Genomic DNA, 18864 nt, shown 5'->3' with positions numbered 1-18864 from the left:
GTAGGGATTTGCACAAATTGTACCTTGTTTAAGAGCACCTTCTCCAGCTCGGATGAAAGAAATCTCATTGGAATCAACCATGTGGTGTGCTCCATCTTGCAGGACAAACCGGAGCCCAGACAGTTTGTGACCAGAAAGAGGGCCCTTCTCACAGGCATCCAAAAACCCCTGTTAAAGAAAACAACTTCTGGAGTATGCAGATTTCACTTGCATTACCAACAAGCAACAAACATTAGTGTTGCAAAGTTTATGACGTCTACATATATTTTACCCCTTAAAAAAACATTTTAAAAAAGTGTACCAACCTTATTATTAAGGCGTCTAGATGAGCAATGCCTTGGAAAAGTCTATTACGCTAGGAGGTATGAGTGAGTTTCAGAGTGTTGCTGAGTGCACTAACATAACCACATTGTCAGGAACTAGCTATTCTTAGAATCCATATAGAGACGGTATGATCTTAATTTTATAATGAGGAAACAAAGGAAAAGCAAAACTAAAAAACTCCCTAAGAAAAATCTCCATCAAAACTGGCATTTCTTTAACAGACATGTTTAGAACCCCTAACATGAGGGGGGTTCAAAAAGTTGAGGAAAATTTTCATTATTTTTTAACTCCATTTTTTTCACAAACTTTTGAAGTCCTTTTGTATATTCCTATGGTGTAATTAATCATGTCGATCCTCGCCTTAGACTTCGTAACTCCTACCAAACAACTCCTTTCCAGGGAGGTCTGGTCAGAGAACGTGGGAGAAGATACTAACAGGATGATGTGATTCAGTTGTGAATGACTAGTAACAGAGTTCATTGTAACTGTAAACACTTGGAACTTTAACATGACATAGGTATAAAATGAGGCACCTCAGAAACAGAAGGAGGGCATCTCATTACCATCAAAGAAGAAAAGCCACCAGTGAAGTGTGTCCTTTGGATTCTGAGATGTTATGATGGTCATCCCACTACAGTGGTAAGCATAACATTTTATAAATCTATAATGCTACTACAAATTCTAATCACTAATTGCAGTGACGAAGCAGTCTCAATTTATCAAGAGAAAAATGATAAGCATGACCAAGAAACAGGATGATTTCCCATTGTTGTCACTGCTTTTATTTATAGTTCTTGAACTTAATGAATTAGAGATTATAAATCAGATAAAAAGTGTTAACAACCAGATAAAGCAGCAGGGCTGCAACTAGAACAATAATGCATAGCCCGTAATGTAACAGAAGAGGAAGTAGGATTTGATCCCTGTTTTTAAGAAATAAAAATGCAGGAATGCTTTTTGTTTGTTGGTCTTACCTTTTCTACAGCAGGCACAAACTGCTTTGGAATATTTGACCCAAAAGTTTCATCTGAGAACTCCAGCTTGGTGTAGTCCTCTGGGTCCAGAGGCTCCAGCACACCCATCACTTTCCCAAACTGGCCGGCACCACCGGATTGTTTCTTATGTGTAAACTCAAACCTGAAAGTGATTTAGGAGACGGTACACCCAACACAGCATTATGCAGTCACCAAAACTCACTGACTTCTACTAATGTCAATGAAAAACAGCAACACATTTAATCATGTCCATTTTTCCTTTGAATATGATGAAGTTGATATAAAATTTAATGTAGAATTTATTTTTAAAAGAGCCCTTTTTTGTTCTTATTTGAGCTGAGGGTAGGGAATATCATATAACTAATCAATAGTTTTTTTTTAATTCTGTGAATTCTGAATTACACGAATAAAAAAGCAAAAGTCAAGTTATCAAAATTGAAAAGTCAATCTAAGTTTCTTGCTGTAAAGAAGTCTGGTGGTGCTGTGGTTTAAGCATCAGGCTACTAATCATAGGGTTTGTGATTTGAACCCTCAGGTGATCCATGGGCGAAGGATGAGGTTGTCTGCTCCCATAAAGATTTACAGTCTTGGAAATCCTAAGTAACAGTTCCTACATAATAGCATTAGCAATTGAATACTTTAATCATTGTACCAAGAGAGTTCCAGTCAGTGATACAGACAAATCATATGAATTCAATACAAATAAGTGCTTACTTCACACTACAAATGGCAGCATAAGTAGCAAATAATAAGCATTTCAAGTATATATTATACCTATCTATATATAACAACATATATAAGCCAAAACATCTATATCATCAGGTAAAACAAGGCCAGGGGCCAATTGTGGAATAGACCATCCAAGTGTTCATATGCAAGTTCAAGCTGAAACTGAAGAAAATGAAAACAAGTCCATGAGGCACAAAATATGACCTTGAGTATGTTGTTGTTAAGTGCCGTCGAGTCGGTTCCGACCCATAGCGACCCTGTACAGGGTTTCCAAGGGTGTAAATCTTTATAGGAGTAGAAAGCCTCATCTTTCTCCCGCAGAGCCGCTGGTAGTTTCGAACCACTGACCTTAAGGTTCGCAGCCCGATTCGTAACCACTACACTACCAGAGCTCCCATCAAAATATAGAGACCATCTCAAGAACATATTTAATGCATGAGACACAAATGACTGAAGATAGTTGTGAGACTGACATCAAGAAAATCATACAAAACACAAAAGGACATTAAAAAGAGTAGAAGGAAAGAAAAGACCAAATTGGCTATCTGAAGAGACTCTGAAGCTTGCTCTTGAATGTAGAGATGCTAAAGTGGCTATAAGAAGTGATGAAGTAAAGAGTTAAAAAGAACATTTCAAAGGGCAGTTTGAGAAGACAAGTATTATAATGAAATATGCAAACATCTGGGATAAGAAAATCAAAACGGAAGAACAAGCTTATGATTTTACATGCTGAAAGAACTGAAGACAAAATTTATGCCTTTGGTTGCAAAACTTAAGGATTCTATGATCAGAAGGAGGTTCAATGTGGTGTTCTAGGTTGGTGGTTCAAACCCACCAGCCACTCCTCAAAAACCCTATATAACAGGATCAACAGGAGTCAGAACTGATTCAATGGCAATTAACAACAAATAGCAATGAGCAAAATATTGAATGAAGCAGGAAGCATCAAGAGAAAATGGACGGAATACACAGAGTCACTGTATGAAAAAAAATTGGTCGATGTTCGAACATTTCAAGAGGTAGTATACGATCAAGAACCAATGGTACTTAAGGAATAAGTTCAAGCTACATGGAAGCATTGGCAAAAAAACACCCAAGGCTCCAGGAATTGATGGAATACAAATTGAAATGTTTCAATAAACTGTGCAGTGCTGGAGGCACTCACTCATATAAGCCAAGAAATTTGAAAGACAGCTACTTGGCCAACCAATCAGAAGAGATCAATAACTGTGTCCATTCCAAAGAAAGGTGACCCAATGGCATGTACAAATCATTGAACAATATCATTAATATCTCACTCAAGTAAAATTTTGCTAAATATAATTTTAAAATAGTTGCAGCAATACATCAACAGGAAATTGTCAGAAATTCAAGCCAGATTTCAGAAGTAGATGTGGAACAAGGGATATCATTATTGATATCAGATGGATTTTGACTGAAAGCAGAGGATATCAGAGAGATATTTACTTGTGCTTGTTTAACTATGCAAAGGCATTGTTGTTGTTGTTGTTAAGTGCCGTCGAGTCGGTTCCGACCCATAGCGACCCTGTACAGGGTTTCCGAGGGTGTAAATCTTTACGGGAGTAGAAAGCCTCATCTTTCTCCCGCGGAGCGGCTGGTAGTTTTGAACTGCTGACCTTAAGGTTCGCAGCCCAATTCGTAACCACTACGCTACCAGAGCTCCTGCTGTGTGAATCATAATAAACTATGCATAACACTGTGAAGAATGAGTATTCCAGAACACTTAACTATGTTCAAGAGAAAACTGTAAATAGTCCAAAAGACAGTTGTTAGAAGGGAACAAGGGGCTATGGAATCAGGAAATATGTGTGACAAGGTTGTATCCTTTCACGGTATTTATTCAATCTGTATGCTGAGCAAATAATCAAAGAACATGGCAACATGATTGGAGGAAGGCTCATTAACAACCTGTGATATGCAGATGACATAATCTTGCTTGCTGAAAGTAAAGAGGACTTGAAATGCTTCCAGATGGAGATTAAAGACCATAGCCTTCAGTATGGATTGTATCTCAATGTACAGAAAATGAAAATCCTCACTACTGAAATAAGTAGCATCATGATAAAGCAGTCAAGAAATCAAACAACATATTGCATTAGGCAAAGCTGCTGCAAAAAATCCCTTCAATGTATCAAAGAGCAAAGATGTCAGTTTGAGGACTAAGGTGGGCCTGATCCCAAGCATTGGTATTTTCAGTCTCCTCATATGCATGTGAAAGTTGGACAATAAATTCAGTGAAAAGACTGAAGCCTTAGACCATGTGTGCAATATCTATCAAATTTAGCAGACCCTCTATCAGGCCGTGATGAACTGGAATTGATTCATGGTGCTGGGTTTAGTTTCTATCAGGTTTATTTTGGACGAGATAAACAAATACAGGGGACACAACTTACTTTCAGTCATCAGATCTTAACCTCAGGATCTGTGGTCCTAAATTCTTTACATAAAAAATTTGAGACAACTTTTAATTATAATGACAATGAAAAATGGCACACACCTTTGAAAAGATTTCTTCCATACAGTCCAATATACCTTCAAAATAGTGTTAATAATTGAGGTAAATTCCATCCTGAGTCATATTAGCTGTAAAGTGGTTGGAGATTTAACGGGTAGTAAGTACTTGGTAGCCCTGGTGTGTCGCTGTAGCGTGTCACTGGACCACCAGATCGGTTTGAACCACAAACCCAGTGGTTCAAACCTACCAACCACTCCTCAGAAACCCTAAACAGAGTTGCTATGAATTGGCACTGACTCGACAGCTCTTAACAACAACAGCAAGTATGGTTCAACACGGTGGCTCTGTACAATAAGCACTAGACTGCTAACCATAAAATCAGCAGTTTGAGCCAACCACTCGCTCTATGGGAGAAAGATGAGACTCTCACAGTCTTGGGAACCCTATAAAGAGTTGGTATGAGTTGGAACCAATTTGCTGACACACAATAACAAGTCCTGAACAGCATAGATAGCAAATAGTTCCATCCCCACAAAGTCCTTCTACTGACAGCCCTGCTCTGGAGAACCAACTCACAAACAGCAAGTCCATGTAGCTTCAGGGACCATTTATGAATTTATAATCAAGTGGCTGTCAAATAACAGAACACTGGTGCAAAGTCAGAGCTCAGCACTTCTATGGATTGTTCTACTTGTTCACCACAAAGCCATAAAGTAGGTCCTATTTTTATCTTCATTCTGCAGATGAGAAATCTGAGGGTCAGAGAGGCTAACCCAATGTGACACAGCTATTAAGTGGCAAAGCCTGGATTTGCACCATATCCAATGTTCTTAACCAAACATTTTCTTGAAGACTAATAAGGAAAGAATATAAACTTATTTAACCTGAAAATGATGTGCCCAGTCCAAAAGCCATCACAGGGTGCTGCATCAACACTGGCTTTGCAGTAGTCTGAACAGATATGAGGCAGAAGACCTAAGGCACTGCTTGGCAGACAGCTACAAAGGCATACTGAAGGGAAAAAACCCAGAGCCCTGCATTCAGACCACTATAGGCTTGATAGGCAATTTAGGCTGGGCAAAACATCATCTGTCACGTGAAAATTACCGTTACCTAGCATTGTGGAGGTTTCTGTTACCTCTGATTTGTAGATTTGTTTTTATTTTATAATCATACCAAAGTTGCTAGCTACAGCGTTTTTATCTAGTTCTGTGTTCCTAAAATCGAACCAGCTGCTGTTGAGTCAATTTCAACAACTCATGGAAACCCCTGCGCTCAGGTCAGGGGCTGACCTTTTTTGGATGCACCAGGGACTCTTGTGTTCACATTGCTGCTGCTGCTGCTGTTGAGTGCTGTTGAATCAGTTCTGACTCACAGCGACCCTCAACAGGGTTTCTGAGGAGTGACTGGTGGGTCCGAACCACTGACCTTGTGGTTAGCAGTCTAGTGCTTATCCTACAGCACTATACCAGCACTCCACATAGCTACAATTATAATAAACCGAAGGAGCCCTAGTAACATAGTGGGTTACGAGTTGGGCTACTAGCTGTAAGGTCAGAAGTTGGAATCTACTAGCTGCTACAAAGGAGAAAGATGAGGCTTTTTGCTCCTGTCAAGATTTTGTTGTTGTTTAGTGCCACTGAGTTGGTCCCAACTCATAGAGACCCTGTACAGGGTTTCCAGGGAGCAGTTGGGGGGTTTGAACTGCCAATATTGTGGTTCGCAGTCCAACGCTGATCTTACAGCATCACACCATGAGCTTCAGAAATCCTAAACCTGGTCTCTAATAGCTGAAACCTACTCCGAGGCACACAACCCCTAGCTGCACCAGTACCACACATATAAGTGACCATGTAGGACAGAGTGCAACTGCCCCATGGGACGACTCAATGGCACTTCACAACCACAACAATCTTTACAGGGAGTCCTGATGTGGCATGGTGGGTTAATGCACCAGACTGCAGAGCTCTCTGAATTGCAAGATCAGTGGTTCAAGCTCACCAGCTGCTCCTCGGAACCCCTATACAGGGTTGCTATGGGTCGGAATCGACTTGTCACAACACCAATCTTTACCGAAGGAAGCTGCCACATCTTTTTTCCCCCCACAGAGTAGCTAGTGGGTTTGTCTCACCAATCTTTCAGTTAGCAGCCAAGCATGTAACCACTGGGTCACCAGGGCTCATCACTAAATCATAAAACCCACTGCTGTCAAGTTGGGTTTTATGATTTAACGATGAGCCCTGGCTACTCCACAGAAAAAGATTCATAGCAATCATGTAGGACAGAGCAGAACTGCTCCATAGGGTTTTCAGGTTTAAGGGGGCAAACACCTGTACCTTCCTCCCACAGAGCAGTTGACTGGATGTGAACCACCAAACCATTACACCACCATGCTCCTTAAGAGATTCTGTTACTTTTAGTAGGTCATTCATATAAAGTTCAAGTTTAAGTATACTATGACTGATGAATGACTAACCATTCATGAAGCTTTAGGAAGCAGCTAGGAGTTTAAGGACCCAAATACAGGAATGAGGCTCTCTTAATATGGTTTATTTGTTTAACATATAAAGAAACAGTTAAAGTTATTTTTTAATGTTATATAAATATATATATATATACACAGAGAGAGAGACAGAGAGAGAGCGCGTGCTCTGGTAGTGTAGTGGTTACGCGTCAGGCTGCCAACCTTAAGTTTGGCAGTTTGAAACTACCAGCCATTCTGCAGGAAAAAGATGAGGCTTTCTGCTCCCATAAAGATTTACAGCCTCAGAAATCCTGTGCACGGTCACTATGAGTTGGAACCCACTCTATGGTACTTAACAACAATATACATATATATCTATATCTGTATCTATCTATCTATCTGAACCTAAATTGGAATGTATACTTTTAGTACACTGCTATGTTACAAACTATGCTATTAATCTTGACCTACAAAGATAAGTGATTATATTCATAAAGTTTCAGAATGTTGATTTCACAGAGGAAGTTTACACTAGTCTAAAAGGAGCTCTGGTAGCTTACTGGTTACGAATCGGGCTGCAAACCTCAAGGTGAGCAGTTTGAAACTACCAGCTTGTTCCATGGGAGAAAGATGAGGCTTTCTGCTCAAGTAAAGATTTACAGCTGGAAACCAGGATCGCTATGAGTCAGCACCAACTCCATGGCACATAACCACCAAATGGTAGTAACACAGGAGGTGCTGACTAGCGATTTCTGAAACCTAAAATTTCATTATCAGCAAATAGTTCTTTCTGCGTCATGTACTCAGTCAGCCACTCTTGCCTGGACACTATCAACTCATTCAGACAATTTATTCCCACATAACTACAGCCCAAGAGGTATGCTAATAAATGAATGACTCATCCACACGCCCATAAAAAGACAATACAACCTTGAATTTCTTAGAAAAAGGCTTAACAGGAGGTTTCTTTCCATCAGAAACAAATTATACCTCTAATTACTTCAAGTTGTTAGCTAATATAATGGAAAGGATAGAAAATGTCTTGCTGCTTTTTAAAAACTGACTCACATGAGAGTTCTTATTTATAAATACATTTAAAAGTATATAAGGAAGGCAACACATTACAAGTATATTTTCATTAACTTTTCCTTAAAGCTCACCAAAATATGTGTGTGTATTTAAGTGTGTTTGTGGCACCATAGGATAAGCACTAGACCGCGAGGTTGGTTTGAACCACAAGGTCAGCAGTTCAAATTCACCAACTGCTCCTGGGAGACTCTATACAGGATTGCGCGCGCTCTGCGTGTGTGTGTGCGTGTGCGTGCGTGTGTGTGTGTGTGTGTATCTCTCTCTATATAGATATCTATATCTTTAGATAGTGTGTGTGTGTGTGTGTGTGTGTGTGTGTGTGTGTGTGTGTCCTGGTGTGGCGCTGTGGGTTAATGAGCAGAATGGCTAGGTCAATTTGAATAGCAAGATTGGCAGTTCAAGCTCACCAACCACTCCTAGGAAACCCTATACAGCGTTGCTATGAGTCTGAACCTACTGGACTTAACCTATGCACTTAACAGTTGCATATAGATATTTAGATACAGATTGTTGTTGTTAAATGCTGTCAAGTCAGTTCCAACTCACAGTGACCCTGTATAGGGTTTCCAAGGAGCGGCTGGTAAGTTTGAACTGCCAACCTTGTGGTTCAAACTGCAAGTGGCTCTGTAGGAGAAAGATGAGGCTTTCTACTCTCATAAACCCTATATAGGGTCACTATGAGTCAGGACCAAGTTGGTGATACACAAACACCACTACGATTACCACCACCACCACCACCACCACCCCCCCAAAAAAAAAAACGTCCAACTACAGTTTGGAACACTTGCTATTCCTAAATCAACCAGCAGCTAAATGCAAACCTGGAAAGGGAGATCTGATTAAATAGAATCTTACTTTTCTAATGAAACAGCCTAAATTACAGTTTCTTTAAAGGTGAAACAAGAAAGTAATTAACTGAAGAGTGAAAATGTACTGCCAACTAAAAGTTTGCCCCGTTTTTAAAAATTCCTGCTTTCGTTAACAGCTATTTCAATTTAATGCTTTGTGGCACCTAGCTTTTTAAGTATGTTTTAATCCTTACGGTAAAATGTTCAGTCAAATTCTCATCTTTCTAAAATCAGTAAAGGAGGGAGCAGTATATTTCTCATGATCTAAATTACATAATCTCCCATATTGCTGTTACAGCTTGCAGTCTCTCATACCCTGCCTTGGGCAGAACTAGTCCCACAGAAATCTGCAGATGAGCAAACCCGTTCCTACACTATTCTAAGGAGAAACAGAAGCACAACCTGGTGCACCTTTGCACCCTTCACCTTGGACACTGTAGGTGGGGCACAATGTGGGCATTGTGTTCCGTGCAGTTAAAGCAACCAGACACTCCTTCCACAGGGAGGAAACTGGAGGCCCCAGAGGAAATGCATATAAAGTCAAAGGCCAAAAAGTCCTCCATGCACTGCTTTTAAGGTTAATAAAAGGAAAGGGGCCATATACCTCGCGGAGGCGGCGGGCGACTCTATTGGGTGCCAATGCGTAGCGCAAGGGGAAGTAGGGCGGGGCTCTGCAGGGGGAGTGGGAGCGAGAGCCCAGGCAACAGCTTCCTGAATCGAAAGGAGGGAAGGAGGAAGAGAGGGAGGGAACTCGCGATCCTGTCCACGCCCAGCCGAAGCCTGGCGTACAGACTTTTCCGCCTCGGTGATCGAGCAGCAGCAGCAGGCAGGACTAAAGGCGCCCCCGCCCGCTCCCGTTAAGCTTGAGCAGCCCGAGTCGCCTAGTCACCGCTCACGCTCACCAGGAATGGAAATCCCACCGACCCACTTCCCAGCTTCCAGGGCGGCTTCAGTGGCGGAGAACTGCATCAATTACCAGCAAGGGACTCCCCACAAGGTATTTCTGGTACAGACAGTCAAACAAGCCAGCATGGAGGTGAGTCCAGCAGAGGAGGAGGTGGGCGCGGGCTTTGGGTGCGTCTGAGTTCCCGCTATTAGCCAGAGGTTTCATATCTCATTGCCTTTGGGCCCCTTACCTTCGACCTCCCTTGGCCTCTGTTCCAAGACAAATCACTGACTTCTGGTCTAAATGAGATTTCCACATAACAATCTAAGGTGGCAGCCCAGGGCTGTTTGTTTTCAGAGTAAGGCAGAGACACCAGCAATTGTTATGGTGTGGATACACCGTAGTTCGAACCCACCAGTCTCTCCGAGGTAAACATGAGGCAGTCTGCATCCATAAGTATTACAGCCTTGTAAACCATATGGGACAATTCTTCTCTGTCCTATAGGGAGGGTCACTACAGTCAGTCTCCACTCCATCGTAACCAGTTTGCTATTTTTTGATACTACAAAAAAATGGGAAAATGCTCTTAAGAGATTGCAGGCATTTCCCCCTTTCTCCTAGTGAAATGGACAAGAACCATTCAAAAGAACTTTAAAACTGGGACTCGTGACCACAGAAAGCTCCCATCTCCACTACCAAAATTTTAAGACGAATGCTTTATTATACTGCGAGCAGAGGAGGCTTTTTTTCTTCATCACCCAAACACTATTGACACTGCTTTAAATGATGTGCTTCCTCTGCTTCATGGGCTAAATTAAACGTGTAATGCCTCAGCAATCACCAAATAGGTTTATTACCATTATAGTAAAATCTAATGGACTTAAGATTGTCCCATTTATCTTACATAATTTTTACTGTGAACAGGAGGCAAGCTGACAGGGAATGGGTGTTCTGTTGAAACGGTACCAGATAACACAACCTAATTATACATAAATGTCTTAAAATTATAAAGTTCCAAGTACAGTTTTGAGTTCAATTGATAAACTAGTAAATACATACTAGTAAAAATCAACACTTCTTGTTTTTATTACCAGTACTGGTTGTTGTGTGCCGTCAAGTCAGTTACGACTCACAGCAACCCTGTATAGGGTTCCCCAGGCTGTGAATCGTTTATGGGAGCGAAAAGCCTCATCTTTCTCCTGCAGAATGGCTGGTGGGCTCAAACCGCCAGTGTTGTGGTTTGAAGTCCAGGGCTTATCCTACAGAGCCACTGTGCTCCTACCAGTACTTACTACCCATAAAATCTCCAACCACTGTGCAGCTAATCTGATTTAGGATGGAATTTACCCTAATTGAACATAATCACTCATTTTTTCATTGACATTAGAATTAAAAGCTATCTCAAAATTTCTTATAACTAAATTTAGGATCACAGATGCTGATGTTAAGATCTAATGAATCAAAGTTAAGTTGTATCCTCTGTGTTTATCTCATCCAAAATGAACCTGATAGAAATCAAACCCAAAGCCATGTATCCATTCCAACTCATCAAGGCCCTATAGAGGGTCTGCTAAATTAAATATTGCATACATGGTCTAAGATCTTTTACAAAATCCACGTCAGTTTGCCCCCACCCCCCAAACAATCAAAGGAGAATGAATTCTTTAAACAATACAAAGAACTGAGTTAATTGTTACAACAGTTTCTTCTCTCCACCACATTTTCTTAATTTTAGGACATTCCGGGCAGAGGACATAAGTATCGTCTTAAATTTTCTATAGAAGAAATTATCCAAAAAGTAAGTGAAACATCCTTTGATTGTAAATCTAATTCTAACTATTCTAGATTATTTTAGCTGATAAAAAAAGTCATAGTTTTTGGGGTTTCTTTTTTTTTTTTTAAGTTGATGTGAAATCTTTGTCTCCAATAAAACACTGCACATGTGGGTAAAGCATAGAAGGGTCAGTTTTTATTATCGTTGTGTCTTCCAAGAATCACGAAGTATTTCTGTTGCACTATTTAGAAAACAGACTCTATACTTACTTCGGTTCAATTATATTTCCTTGAAAAAGATTATATACTGGCTAGCGTCTGTCTCTCTCCCAACCCCACGGCTCCTTCCAACAAAATCAAAGTCTTTTCTCACATTTACAGTCCCTAATGAGGGGCTGAGTACCTAGTAAGCAAGAAAAGCATGGGCTTTGTTAGCTTACTGTTACTAGCTTACTAGTCAGTAGTAAACAGGTTTTTCCACATCAAAGAAGTAGTGATCCGTTTGGTGATCGGTTTCTGCAATGGAAACACTTGTCATAATAAAATCCAAGTACAGAACACATGCCACTCTGGGGACTGAGTGAACAGGAGAGCAACTTTCTAAAACTAATAGTGTGTCAAGATATCTGAATGCTGGATCCTATTCAGCTGTGCCAGTCAGCTTCACCTCATTTCTTTTTCTCTCTATCCCTCAGCAACAGGCTAGCCACTTCCAGAAGAGGCTTGGGAGTGCAGGCTTCAGGGCTTGATGCAGACTAATTTAAAAGAAGCTGACAGGAAACCCCTGCTCTTCAGTAAATAAACTCTTCATTCTGCCTAATGTAGTCACCACAGGGTCACTCTCACTGCATCCCATGAAAACCCAAGAGTGAGACTAACAGCCAGGCTGAGCACTGTGAGGACTTAAAGAATGCTAAGGCCAAGTCCTATCCCTCTCCTCCTCCTCCATTGCCTTCCCACTTACATACTCATTCCTTAGACAGCTGCCACAGCCTCCTCCATGCACTGAACTCTGTTCCACTAAAATATGCATTGGAATCCTAACCCCTGAACCTGTTGTTGTTAAGTGCTGTTGAGTCGGTTCCAACCCATAGAGACCCTGTATAGGATTTCCGAGGAGCCGCTGGTAAGCTTGAACCACCGACCTTGCAGTTCAAACGGCTTTGCCATCTGGCACATTAACCCACAGCGCCACACAGGACTCCAGTATAATCAATTAATGTAGGGTATCACCTAAATCTAATATTTCTGAGTTACATAAAGAACCGCATAGACACAGAGACACAAACACATACTGGGGAAGACAGGTGCCCTGTGAGGATTACCAAGGAATCAAGAAACACCCAGAGCTACCAAAAAGAGAAGAACCCACATCACCATGACCCTAATTTGAACTTATAGCCTCTAGAACTGTTAGAAAATAAATTTGTGTTCTTTACAGCTCCCACACCCACCCACACCACCACCACCAAAAAAAAAAAAAAAGATGATACAATCAGGGCAGTCTGAACTTATAAACCCCAGTGAACAAGTATATGAATTTTCTTAAACCCAGCCACAGCAATCTGTATCTACATGTAAAATTAGAAGACTGTAGCACTGATTTATGCTTTGTAAAGACGGCTGTTTTAACATCACAAATGCCTTTTAAATGAATTTTTCTGAATTATGCTCGGCAAAAGGGCAAGCTTTTTAAATTTCAACATGATTATGGTATAAATTGCAGTTCTTTCCTCCTAAGTTTGTCTCATTAATATATGACAGGTGCATAATCTAATGTTTCCAGCCCTACTACTGAAAAACCCCTTCCTTATGTAAATGGTGGCACCAGTTGGCCATTCTTTCCTCAAATCTAGAGCCAAATGAGAAAGTCAGACATGAAAGTGATCATAATTAAAGAACAAAGACGTAAAAAGTAGTGAGCATCTGAAGTAGGTATATATAATGAGACTAAACTCTGGTCTTGCAAATGGACACCCCTTTAATATGGATGTATTCAAAGTTACAAAATGAATTTATAAGGTTGTGAAACTTACAAGGTTCTTTTTTAGGTTACTTATAAGGAGTCCAGGTGTGGCACTGTGGGTAAGTGTGGCACTGAGGATTAATGCGCCAGACTCCAAAGCCATTTGAACTACAAGGTCAGCGGTTCAGGCTCACCAGCTGCTCCTTGACAACCCTATACGGGGTCACTATGGGTCGGTTGGAATCGAATCAATGACACTTAACAACAACAACATATGATCACTAACTATGGAAAGTTACTAGTTCAGTTTCAATTAGACGCCAGGAAAAATCAGGTCTGAAGCAACACCATTGTGGGCCAATGCTTTAAATCCTATGTTCCAAAGAGCAATAATCTCAGTGTAAGGATCTTTTGTAAAAATGTTTCAAACAGCAAGTTACAGTGAACTGCACGGCTGAAGTACTCTACCCTCCAGTGGGACAAGATACTGCACCAGAAGTCAGCTTCACGTTTGAGGGAGAAATTGGGAAGAACCCAGATAAAGAAGATACTACATTTTATCAAAGACTCAAATCCATGAAGGAACCTCTAGAAGCACAAAATATTCCAGGTATATAAATATGACATGGAAAAAAAAATTTTTTTTTTCTTTCAATTTTAAGATCTCAGTTATCTATGCACAAAGTCGTTAAATATTGCTATTAACACTATGTTGGAAATATACTAACTTTGGCAAAAATATTCACTAGCAATCTTACTAACAACAAAAAAAGCAGATTTGGAACTTTATAGTTTCATGGCTTACGCAAACTTTTCTGTGCATATTTGTAGGAAACTAAGATGTGAATTAGAATTTTGAGTTTAAATTTTATTTATAAGTTAGACTTTTTAAAGGTTAATACTGAATATACAAAATAATTACATTTAATTATTTAATATTTAATGTAAATGTTTCCCCTACCAGACAGTTTTGGAAATATAGCTCCAGAAATGAAGCCAATTCGACATTTAGCCTGGGTTGCCTGTGGTTATATAATGTGGCAGAATTCTACTGAAAATACATGGTATAAGATGGCAAAAATTCAAACTGTCAAGCAAGTGGTAAGTACTTTTTATAAAATATACTACTAACAGCGTTAATGTTTATTGAAAGTACTGTAACTAATACAGTGTCCCTTCTGTCATTTTATATTTAAAATAGTGAATATCTGCTATTTTAAAGGAAAGGTCAATTATAGTCAGAGTTACAGAAAGTAAACAGTTGTGGGAAGAGTGCAAAGCAACAACAGCTGGTCCAGAAAGTCACTTGGTTCGGCTGACATGCAATGAAAGCCTCATTTGCTTCAAATTTGCCTTCCTCATAATTGGACTGGGCTACTTTGCATTCCCTGGGCACACACTGACCATGCAGCGGAGCAGTAGCCAAGGATTTCAGTGAAACACTTATGACTAACAAGTAGTATCTACATTATACTTTCTAATAGCACTGTAGTAACACTATTTCTTAATCTTTCCTATTAGGCAAGTTAGATTTGACTATGATGCTTTGCTTAAACCCTTTTCTAAAGGAAAAACATTTAGAGAGTTTCATCAGGAATCATGTAGGACAGAGACTCCTAAGTACACGTATGCGCTTCTAATGCTTCTGTCTTTGATCAGCTATAAAAGGCACTGAGACCCACTTTGTATGGCAGTCACAAGTGAAGCTGGTTTTATTAATTTACACTGTATTTCTTCTTGGGTTTGCAATTTCAACTGACTTAAGTCTTGACATAAATAATCTGGCATTTAGTTTTTGTGCGCAGCTTCATACTAAGTAATTGCTTTAGCAACCCAAGTTTTGTGTTTAAATTACTCTTGTTGCTGTTATTAGGTGCTCAAGTGGGTTCTGACTCATAGCAACCCTGTCTAGGGTATTTCCAAGGCTTTTTAAAAATCTTTGCAATAGCAGAAAGCCTTGTCTTTCTCCCATAGAGCAGCTGGTGGGTTCAAACTACAGACCTTGCGGCTTGTAGTCCAGTGCTTATTGTATGGAGCCACCTTGCTCTATAGTCGTGCAGTACTGACTCTGCTTTACTCCTTACTACAACGGTGGTCCTACAGTGACTCGGAGGCTGGCTGGCATTCCCCATCTCCCTGCCCCCAACTGCTATCAACCTGAACAAAAAGAGCAATATCTCAACCTTTGTGAAGCTTGTTATAATGCCTCTCAAATAGTTTACTCATTCCTTAGCTTGCTTTATATAACTGTATTTGGTCACACATTTAGTCATAATTTGTAACCTATATCTTACTTGTTCCTAACTTTCTATTTTCTTAAATCTGATATGACTATTTAAAACTGCTTCTTTCTACACCCAAAGGAGATTAAGAATAATCCTTCGATTTTTGCACTAAGAGGTAGTAAAGAAACATTCCAGCTAGTATCTCATGGAAATCAAGAAAAATGGAGAGAAAAGAAATAACACTTTCAATCAGCTCCTTAAGAGGCAAGAATTCTCCAGCTGACTTATTTTAGCTTGTTGACAACAAACCACAAGGCAGCAAGAGTATCTTTACTCCACAGGCGTTTGCAACCACTATTAGATACCTATAGGCACGCACAGGGCAGGATATCCAATTACAGTGCTCAGAATGATGCCAAATGCCTACCATAAATATTACAGCAGCTTCAAAAATAGAGCCCTTTTTCTACTACAGACAACATTCCTACAGGAGTACTAAGGCCTCAACTAATACAGTAACTGAGCTAGATTCTAAGAGGCCATAAAACCATAATCATGATTTTCAACTCAAAATCCTGTTGCAGGCCATATAAAGGACATAAAAAACTTAAGATTACATGTTTTATATCTAGTGTACCTTTTCCTATTAGTAAGATCCAACATTAAGAAACCTTACTGATTTTTGTATCATCTTAAAAGGATATTCTTTGTATATTCAAAGAAAAGGTTACTTTTCCTAATAAGGAGAAAAAAAGTTTACTTTAAATAGACTCTCTGACGCTGTGGCTGCATGTATAGCCACTATTAACCAAAGGGGATTTCTGGTGTAGCACTGTACGATAAGCACTGGATGAACTGCTAACTGTAAGGTCGGTGGCTCAAACCCACAGGCCACTCTTCAAAAGCCCTATGCAGGGTTGCTAGGAGTCTGAACCGACTAGACAGCACGCAACAACAATTAACCAAAAGAACCAACAGGAGCTTGGACTCCCCTTTGGAGTTTAAGCACTGTTTCAATACATTGGTTATAAGCCATAAAAAGCCTTACACAGCAGAGCTGTGTAAATCATGGTTTCAAATTATGCAAAGACAGTATTTCTGTGTAGTTGATGGCATAATTTCTGTCTTTTTCCTTAAATCTCCAAAGCAGTACAGTTCAAGGTTTTACTTTACTTAACCATAGCTGCACTTACCACCAACAGTCTTAGTTCCAAATGTCCGATGCACAGGTAACTGGCACTTGCCCGTTAATGTTTGGTAAACTGGCCCTCACTTTGGAAAGACTGAACCAACAACTACTGGCAACAAATTCTTCATCATAATCCCCTTCACTTGCTGAGTATGCAGCTTTTAAATCACTGAAAAAGGCTTTGAGCTTTTTCGTACATTTTAACCAAGTGACCGAGCATGTAAATCTTTACCAGAGCAGAAAGAAAGCCTCATCTTTCTACCTCAGAGAAGCTGATGAGTTTGAATTCCCACCTTGAGATGAGCAGTCCAGTGCTTTACCTGACAGTGCCAACAGAGCTCATTTTTCTTGAATTTAAGTAAGGATAAATACAAACTTTATACACCTGTTCTGATTTAACCTACAAATTCTGAAAGACACATTTAGGAGCAGGTCTCATTCATTACCTGAGACAGACTGTATCTTTAGTTTTCTAAAATTTATACATTTGTTTTATTCAATGTAAACACACTTTCTCAGTAGTTTATCCTTTATATATGCTGCTTCAGAACAACGGAACCTTAAGAATTCTTAAATAACAAACTACACCGTAATGCTACTAATTAGCTACTATCCGAACAACTTGGAACTAAAAACAAAAGGGGGAAAACACAACCTTTAAAAAAGCAATTACAAAATTTCGTTTATCTGTCAGGCTAAATTAAAATTATGACATTCAATTTTTATTTTTACCTAAATGGAAGTGTTATTATTGTCTAAGGTAAGCTAATTTTAAAAAGTTAGATTTATTTTTGCCAGTAATAAAAAACACCAGCTTTTTATTTTTTGTCTTAGCAAAGAAATGATGACTTTATTGAATTAGACTACACCGTTCTACTTCATGACATTGCATCTCAGGTAAAGTATTGCTTGTTTGATGCCACTCTGAAAACTGAGACAAATTTCAGAACTACAGTTGTTGTTGTTGTTGTTAAGTGCCATGGAGTCAGTTTCGACTCATAGCGACCCTACACAGGGTTTCTGAGGCTGTAAATCTTTATGGGAGCAGAAAGCCTCATCTTTCTCCTGCGGAACTGCTGGTAGTTTCGAACTGCTGACCTTGCGGTTTACAGCCCGATTCGTAACCACGACGCTACCAGAGTATGCTTCATTAATTTAGACTTACAAATTCATGTAAATTCAGACAGGCATTAAGCTGAAGTATTTATCCTCGTAGCATTTTAATTTGTTTTGTGCTACTCTTTATGAGGACAAACAAAATGTAAACCCAAGTGTATATCTGTAAATATTTTCTGAATTTTATCATGGACTTAGGTTTTTTTTTACTTGCAGGAGATTATTCCTTGGCAAATGCAAGTTCTCTGGCATCCACAATATGGTACTAAAGTAAAACAGAATAGCCGACTGCCAAAGAAAGCATGCTTGGAATAAACCAAGACCCTAACACTGGGATAAAGTGACAACGTGCTTACTAATGATGTCTATGCCAGTCTTCATTTGTATCCACTTTAAGGAGCCAAGTCAATTCAATCCAAAAGTGTCACTTTGTATAAATGTCTTGATTCCAGTATAATTATATAGATTCCACAATGAAAAGTATCACTGTGTAAAGGCATCTTAATTACTAATTACAGTATAATCCTATGTCTATTCCATAATAAAAAGCTTCAATACCAGTCTCATAATTATGTCTAATTATACTTCATACTTACGGGACAGGGTCAGTAATGGTTTCTCTAAAGGCAACTTTTGGCTTTCCTGTGATACAAGGGCAGCCATATTCTCTTTCCATCCTCTAAAACAAGTGGAAAGGGAGGGAAATAGAAGAAAGTAAGCCAATTGCCCTCATAAAGCTATATGATAAAATCTTAATTTTCATTCCCCTACAATGGCAGAATTT

The 18864-nt window shown here is 39.6% G+C and overlaps 2 protein-coding genes across 2 annotated transcripts in view; one reads left to right on the top strand and one right to left on the bottom strand.

Annotated features, from left to right (window-relative positions):
- Positions 1–18864, bottom strand: part of GFM1 (G elongation factor, mitochondrial 1) — a 94967-nt gene that overhangs the window by 13203 nt on the left and 62900 nt on the right. Inside the window, exons 13-15 of the mRNA XM_006861775.1 lie at positions 18677–18759; positions 1299–1461; positions 24–168 (exon numbers count right to left, since the gene is read on the bottom strand). Coding sequence (XP_006861837.1) covers positions 24–168; positions 1299–1461; positions 18677–18759 — 391 coding nt within the window. The remainder of the gene's footprint in view (positions 1–23; positions 169–1298; positions 1462–18676; positions 18760–18864) is intronic.
- On the top strand, positions 9833–18395 carry LXN (latexin). The gene is made up of 6 exons (XM_006861774.1): positions 9833–9961; positions 11547–11609; positions 13983–14160; positions 14515–14651; positions 17799–17861; positions 18297–18395. The coding sequence occupies exons 1-6, from the start codon at positions 9833–9835 to the stop codon at positions 18393–18395; spliced, it is 669 nt and encodes a 222-aa protein (XP_006861836.1).

The sequence above is a fragment of the Chrysochloris asiatica genome, unplaced genomic scaffold (assembly GCF_000296735.1).
Source record: "Chrysochloris asiatica unplaced genomic scaffold, ChrAsi1.0 scaffold00043, whole genome shotgun sequence".
Classification (NCBI taxonomy): Eukaryota; Metazoa; Chordata; class Mammalia; order Afrosoricida; family Chrysochloridae; genus Chrysochloris; species Chrysochloris asiatica.
The sequence above is the reverse complement of the archived record's forward strand: the minus strand, read 5'-3'. Positions and strand labels throughout refer to the sequence as shown.